Source organism: Protopterus annectens, chromosome 5.part1 (genome assembly GCF_019279795.1).
Source record: "Protopterus annectens isolate FY-2018-M chromosome 5.part1, PAN1.0, whole genome shotgun sequence".
In the NCBI taxonomy this organism is placed as follows: domain Eukaryota; kingdom Metazoa; phylum Chordata; order Ceratodontiformes; family Protopteridae; genus Protopterus; species Protopterus annectens.
Genome location: NC_056736.1, coordinates 544,037,802 through 544,046,021, shown reverse-complemented (window position 1 = coordinate 544,046,021; position 8,220 = coordinate 544,037,802). Strand labels below are relative to the sequence as shown.

Sequence of the window (8,220 nt, the reverse complement as noted above, 5' to 3'; positions counted from 1 at the left end):
CAGGTGCACGTCCATGGCATGTGCAGCAGTGTGTACGGCATTTGAAATGTTTAGTACATGTCTCCACTGGGCCTAGGCTGAAGTAGGAGGCAGAGATAATGCCATCTATTACCTAATGAGTTATTTGCTTTAGTAGTAGACAGACCAGGAACACAGGTATGTACAGATGGGCTATGGGCATTTTGCAGGTTTTCCCAAGATCTTGCAATACCACTAGTTAAAGACAGAGCTCAGGGCCTGAGTACATTTTTAACATCTTTATTAATTTTGATATTTCATCTTTAAAAAAAACATGACATGGGCACACATATGTTAACAAAAAGGAAAACAAACCATAACAACATTTTCATTATCATTTTCATGCAATGTACACTTTAACAATTTTTATTCACTCCAGCATTACACAAATTCCTCAGTTCTTGATTTCCGTTAAATTTTACTCCTTCTCCTCCTGAACATTATTCTGCATGTACTGTTTCCACAAATTCCATTCATTTTTATGTAATTTGATCCTTCCCTTTTCTAAAGATCCCACCTCCAGTTCATATATCTTTTTTACAACTTTCAAAATTTTACTTACAGTTGGTCTAGATTTTGATTTCCATTTTTTTCCAGTAACTGTTTTTGGCAACCAAAAGCATTATACAAACATCTTAAAGTCATAGGATATCTATGCAGTTCGGATCCTACATCCCATCTCAAAGAAAAAAAAATCCTTACCTAAAATCATTTGCTCCTCTGACATTTCTGACAAAGTACTCTGGTACTTTGTCAGGGAATTTTTTAAATCTGCCAGCTAGATACACTCCCCTGCAAAATGCCCCCAGTTACCTGTCACCTTCTCATTACACCTTCAGCACTTGTTCCCTGAAGAAACATTCTCAAAAGTCTGCTTGAGTTATAAAAATACATATGCAAAAACTTCCATGCAAAAATCCTAAACGTTCTGGAATTTGTTGCATACTTGGGGACATTTGTATATTGCCTTTCAAGCCTCTCTTCCCAATGTTTTCCAACTTCTTCTGATTGGTTCTTTTAATAATCATATCATATTTATACATACTACTAATTATCCCTTTTTAACAGCAGCTCCTCTTCTAGAGTTGACAAAAAATTCTACCAGAGCAGGTCTTTCACTTATGATCCTCCTAACTTTTTTATTTGCCTATACTCTGATATCAGTCCCTGTTGGGGAGGCAGTCTCTAATATACAGTTCAAACTTCTGCTTGGACTCACTTCACTCTGTTACCTTTCCGTACCTACTTATTTGCTCCCTATACTTTGTGGTTCTTTTGTTAATTTTCTCCATATAATTCAAGCCCCTCTTGCCTATTGTTTATACTCCTACTTGTCATTATCCCTAATGGAAAATCTCCTTTCTCCATTCCTGTGTTGACTTAAAATTAAAAAAACTTTCTGCTATCTTATGAATATAATATTTTGTATGGTTGTTGTTGTTGCCCTCCTTAAGGGCTTGTATCCAAAATCCTACTCCCTATGTTAATCATCATTCCTTTCCACACTGATTTGCACCTTCTACTTCAATTTTTTATATATACGTATATACATATATATATATATATATATATATATATATATATAATATATATATATGTGTATGATTTACTATCATGTTGTTGAAGAGCATATTATCAAACAATGACTACTTGAATGCAGTGCTACTTTAAAAAAACAGGAACTCGCACAGAAAATAAAACAAACTAAGCCCCACACACAACTCCCAAAAAGGTACAGTAAACCTCCAAGTGTAAAACACAAATTTAATTAATACAAAAGGATAAGTGCTTTCATTCTTTCATTTCATTACAAAACTTCATCAAATAAAATCCATGTAAAAGGAATGCTAATTAAACAGTAAAAATAAAGTCATGTGATAAAATATCAAAAGTTAAAATGCATATGTCAACAATGGTTATAATTCAAACTTAAAGTAACATAACCCCTTAAATGATCTTATACATCTATACCACAAAATCCAAATAAATATATGTATAGATGTGTGTGTGTGTGTGTGTGTGTGTGTGTGTGTGTGTGTGTGTGTGTGTGTGTGTGTGTGTGTGTATTAACTGCTACTATGGCCGAGACTGAGGGAATGGATGGATCTTCTCCTGAGGAAGATGTGCCACTCTCTTTCCCCAAATATGACTTTATTATTCCAAAGAAAGAAATCCACATTGTTACAGACATGGGGAAATGGAAACGCTCCCAGGCTTATGGTAATTACATGGGCTTTATCCTGACATTAAATGAAAGTGTAAAGGGAAAAAAAATGACAAGTGACTACAACGTTTCAAAGCCAATTGAACAGCTAGTAGCACTTTTGAATACTTTGGACAAGTGGATTGATGAAACTCCTCCAGTAGACCAGCCTTCCAGGTTTGGCAACAAAGCATTCCGGACATGGTATGCTAAACTTGAGCAGGAAGCTGAGAACCTGGTTACTACGGTTGTCCCTGAAGTGCAAAAGGAAGCAGTTCCTGAAGTTGCTGTTTATCTAAAAGAAGCAGTTGGAAATTCCACTCGAATAGACTATGGAACCGGTCATGAAGCAGCCTTCGCAGCATTCTTGTGTTGCCTTTGTAAAATTGGAGTATTGAAGATTAGTGACCAACTTGCAATAGTATTTAAGGTATTTGAAAGTTCACTAGAATCTGAAGAAATCAGTCTGGAAACTACAGTACCGACTGATGACCTGTCTTCATCTGAAGAAAGAAATGGTAACACCAAAATCACTCGGCAGTTGATTGAGAGGAAGGAACTGCTCCATAACCTTCAGTTGCTAATAATTGAGCTCTCTCAGAAAAACCTTATGATTGACAATTTAAAAGTTGAATACTTGACAAAAATTGAGGAGCTGGAAGAAAAGCTGAATGATGCCCTTCATCAGAAGCAGCTGTTATCCTTACGTTTGGACAACCAGTTGAAGTTACAGCAGGATGAATCCAGGAAGCATCAGCTTCGTATGAAGCAAGAAATGGATGCAATTTTAACAAGACAGAAGCAGATGGAAGACACAAATCGACAACTAAGAGAAAGAACAGGAAATATTTATCGTAGCCTACGTGATTTAGAACTTGGTGAAGAACAGTACATTGAACTGAAAGATATACCAGATGATCAGTTATCTATTCCTGAATATGTGTCTATCCGATTTTATGAAGTAGTGCAGCCATTGAGGAAAGAATTAAATGAACTTAAAGTAAAAAACAGCAGCCAGTTGGAGGATTTAAGCAGTTGTAAAGATCAGCTGAAGGCTGTAATGGAGAGCTATGAAGACGAAAGAAGAATGAGATCAGAACTTGAAATCAGATGCCTGCGTCTAACATTAGAACTAGCTGATACAAAGCAACTAATTCAGCAGGGTGACTACAAAAAGGAAAATTATGATAAAATAAAAAGGGAAAGAGATGCCTTTGAACGTGAACTGTTAGACCTCAAAAGAACATCTGAAATACTTGAAGTTACAAATAAAGCAGTATCAAAAGAAAGAAACGATTTACTTAAAGAGGTGTCCACTTTACAGCAGTCTGTTACTTTGATGCAGAAAGATAAAGATTATCTAAATCGACAAAACATGGAGTTAAATGTCCGTTGTGCGCATGAAGAAGATCGTATTGAAAGATTGCACATGCAATTAGAGGATGCTAAAAAAGCCAGAGAGGAAGTATATGAGAAATATGTGGCATCTAGAGATCATTACAAGACAGAATACGAAAATAAATTGCGTGATGAACTTGAACAAATTAGACTGAAAACAAATCAGGAAATTGAACACCTTCGCAGTGCTTCTAAAGAAATGTTTGAATGAGAAAACAGAAATTTAAGGGAAGCAAGAGATAATGCAGTGGCAGAAAAAGAAAGAGCCGTTCAGGCTGAAAAGGATGCATTGACAAAATATGATCAACTTCTAGAACACATACCACAGCCAGCAGGTCCATCTGATGGCGGTGAAGTGGATGACAGCATACCACAGCCAGCAGGTCCATCTGATGGCGGTGAAGCAGATGACAACATACCACAGCCAGCAGGTCCATCTGATGGCAGTGAAGCGGATGACAGCATACCACAGCCAGCAGGTCCATCTGATGGCAATGCAGCAGATGGCAGCATATCACAGCCAGCAGGTCCATCTGATGACAGTGAAGCAGATGACAGCATACCACAGCCAGCAGGTTCATCCGATGGCAGTGAAGCAGATGACAGGATACCACAGTCAGCAGGTCCATCTGATGGCAGTGAAGCAGATGACAGCATACCACAGTCAGCAGGTCCATCTAATGGCAGTGAAGCAGATGACAGCATACCACAGTCAGCAGGTCCATCCGATGGCACTGAAGCAGATGACAGCATACCACAGTCAGCAGGTCCATCCAGTGGCACTGAAGCAGATGACAGCATACCACAGCCAGCAGGTCCATCTGATGGCAGTGAAGCAATTCACAGCATACCACAGCCAGCAGGTCCATCTGATGGCAGTGAAGCAGATAACAGCATACCACAGCCAACAGTGGAATGTCAAGAAGATGTGGATTGCTGTCCTCCTCAACACCATGAAGGACTTGAACAGACACCATTAATCAGAAATGGTAGCGATGAGAAACTCTTTAGGAGCCCGAACCATGCAGCAGAGGGCAGTATCAACATACCCACAGAGTGGGGCACTGTCATTGAAGAGCCCACTGCCATCAACTTTGAAAGTGCCCTTAAAATTCCAGGTGTGTTGGAGTTTTCCCTCTGCTTACTATTTGCCAAGCTTGTTAGCTACACCTTCCTTTACTGGCTACCACTGTTCATTCCCAACGTAGCACATTTGGATTCAAAAGGTGCTGGAGATATATCTACGCTCTTTGATTTTGGAGGAATTTTAGGTGGGATAATTGCAGGTATAGTTTCTAACTACACGGGAGGGAGAGTGACAACCTGCTGTGTGATGCTCATTGTAGCAGCTCCCATGTTGTTCCTGTATAACAATATCGGTCAGAATGGAATTGGAACCACAATTACTATGCTGATTGTGTGTGGAGGTCTGGTGAATGGTCCATATGCTCTCATCACTACAGCCATCTCAGCTGACCTGTTTCAGCTCCTGCTTCACATCTGGAATGCATTTTGGATCGCACCTGGTTTCTACAACAAGCTTTCTGTACTTTTTAAGGGACCAAGATGGGGACCAGGAAAGCTAAGACTGGGTCTTCCAGAGGAAATTCCCAAGGTTTGCTGTACTTTGAAAGTAGAATCGGTATACCCGAAGAAGAAAAACAGTAATTCTTCCGATATGGGACTGATGCACAATTATCAGTAAAAGCAGAGGTCATTGTCACCTTTTCATGCAAATGTCCGAGAGCAGTGAACAAGACATGGTGGTTACATTGGTGAAACTGGTGGACTTTCAAGAGAAAAAGAGTGACCTTTGGAACATTACAGTTTGCATGATGAGCGTAGCACTTCATACACACACACCAATCTCATACACTCCCCCACCCTCTCTCATACATACACCACACCTCACACATCTATACTACAATGCCTACCTTCCCACAACAAGCTCTACTAGTATCTACCCTTTTAATATCCCTAACCTACATTACCCAACTTAGCCTCCACACTAATACATACCTACCTCTAACCACACACACCACCACCTCACAACCCCCAGAAATATCCCACTCATATTCACAGATCTCTCCAGAACTTTACTCCTCCAGCCCATCCAATCTTTTCAAACTCTCCTTACTCCCTACATCACCATCTCCTCACCCCACTCTATCTACTTTCTCTAAGACAACCCTGCCCCAAAAACATACTTCCCTTTATCCTCTACTTTTCTTCAATCAGCTCCTCTCTCATATCTCACTCTCCCTGTCAGGTGACATCCACCCTAACCCAGGCCCAGCCCCTACCTGTACCCACCCTAACCCAAGTTCTAATCAACACAAACACAAGACTATCCGCCTCATGACCCTAAATACACAAAGCCTCCGTAATAAAATCCCCAACCTTCATGCCTGGCTCTCTTACAACCAGCCAGACATAACCGCTGTCTCTGAGACCTGGCTCAAACCCTCCATCAGAGATAATGAAATCCTTCCTCCAGGCTACCACATTATAAGCAATGATAGAACTCCTAGCAAAGGAGGTGGCGTAGCAATTATCTACTCCTCCACTCTCACTTTTACTCCATTGACCAACCCCATCCCAACATTTGCCAATGCAGAAATGACTGTAGGCTTTCTAAAACTTAACAACTATAAATCCATCTGCATCTGCTCCATCTACATCCCACCCGGAGACAATACCAAAACTCTGGAAGACATCCTCTCTTGGTTTAACTCAAACATCGAATATGAAACCTACATTCTTGGTGATGTAAATATTAACTGGACCTCCTTCCTCATAGATACCCCATCTCACTCTATCAACCTCTACAATTTCACCCAACTAATAGACCTCCCTTCTAGGCCAAACAAAGATGGTTCCTCCGGTACCATCTTAGATTGGATATTAACAACACAGCCCAACCGTATCTCGAAAGCTGGTGTAATACCAGACCCCCTAGGTGACCACTTACCAGCCTTCACTGACCGCCTATCCTCACACATAGAAAAACAACACATTTTCAAACAATCCCGTAACCTGTCTTCCTTCAATCCCGAAATCTTCTCTGAATGCCTCAAGGTTACTAATTGGTCCCCACTGAAAATCCTTCCACTAGATAACGCCGTCACATATTTTAACCAAACCTTCCTTACCTTACTAGATAAAGTAGCCCCTTTACAAACCAAACGTATCAAAACAAATTCCTGCCCCTGGCTATCCCAAGAAACTAAATTGATAATCACTCAGAGAAACAAAAAGTGGAAACTGTACCAAAAACAGAAAAACCCCACCACCCTCCAAGAATATAAACACCTTCATAACCTGGCCAAAAAATCAATAACAAAAGATTGCAAAAGCTACTACAGCAGTCTGCAATACAAACACTCAAACAATCCAAAGAAATTCTGGACATCCATCTCTTCAATACTCAACCCTGGTAATACTTCCAACCCCTGCCCCAATCCCAACCTCTCAAGTCTTGAAATGGCCACTAACTTCAACACATTTTTCATTGATTGTATAGCTAAATTATCCTCCACTTTCCCCAATCTATCCATCAATACTAACCCCTCACCCTGCACCCCAAACCCTCTCTCTCACCCTCCTCCTCCACCGCTATTCTCACTTAAACCTGTCTCCACCTATACTATAAAAAGACTACTACAAGAGCTAAAACCATGCCGCAATGCCCCTGACAACCTTCCAGCAAATTTTCTTCAAATATCAGCCGAATCTATAGCCTATCCCATATCCATCCTCATTAATAGATCCATTCAGGAATCGTATGTACCAACCATCTGGCGTTACACATACATAATTCCTCTCCACAAAGGTGGTAAGAACACAGACACTACCAACTTCAGACCCATAGCTATACTCTCTCCTCTCTGTAATATTCTAGAGAAAGCCATCCACTCCCAGCTCATGCCCTACCTAATCCAGCACAAACTCCTCTCTCCCACCCAGCATGGCTTCCGCCCAGGCCACAGCACCATGACAGCCCTCATTTCCTTCCTCGAAACAGTCAACCTAGCACGTGAGAGTGGCAAATACGTATCTTCTCTTTTTCTTGAACTCTCAAAGGTATTCGATACTATTTGCCATTCCCTCCTCCTGTCCCAGCTGTCACACTTGCATCTATCTCCCTCAACCCTAGACTGGTTCTCCAGCTACCTTTCCACGTGCCAGCAGGCTGTACAATGGAAAGAGTCAAACTCCCCTTTCTTACCTACACCCACAGGAGTTCCCCAAGGATCAGTACTTGGCCCTCTGCTCTTCAACTTATTCATTAACAACTTTCACCTCTCCATCCCTGAAGCCTCAGTCATCCAATACGCAGATGACTCCACTATCATCTGCTCAGCCTCCTTCCCCTCCAAACTTCTACTTAATACCCAAATAGCCTTCTCCAAAATTGAATCATGGATGCAATCGCATCACTTGGCCCTAAATGCCAACAAAACAAAGCTAATGATATTTACTCCCACTAAAACTTCCCAGTTCCACAAAGTCCAATTTTCCATCAAAAGTCACAATAACACCCCTCTTGAAATCGTTCCTAGTACCAAACTACTTGGCATTACCATCGATGAAAACCTAAA

General features: G+C 40.8%; 1 protein-coding gene across 1 annotated transcript; it reads left to right on the top strand.

Annotated features, from left to right (window-relative positions):
* The first annotated feature begins 2,106 nt into the window (after positions 1-2,106).
* LOC122803521 (progesterone-induced-blocking factor 1-like) lies at positions 2,107-3,929 on the top strand. Its single transcript, XM_044073169.1, has one exon. It carries the CDS (start codon positions 2,115-2,117, stop codon positions 3,828-3,830), a length of 1,716 nt encoding a protein of 571 aa, XP_043929104.1. The 5' UTR covers positions 2,107-2,114; the 3' UTR covers positions 3,831-3,929.
* Positions 3,930-8,220: the final 4,291 nt, after the last annotated feature.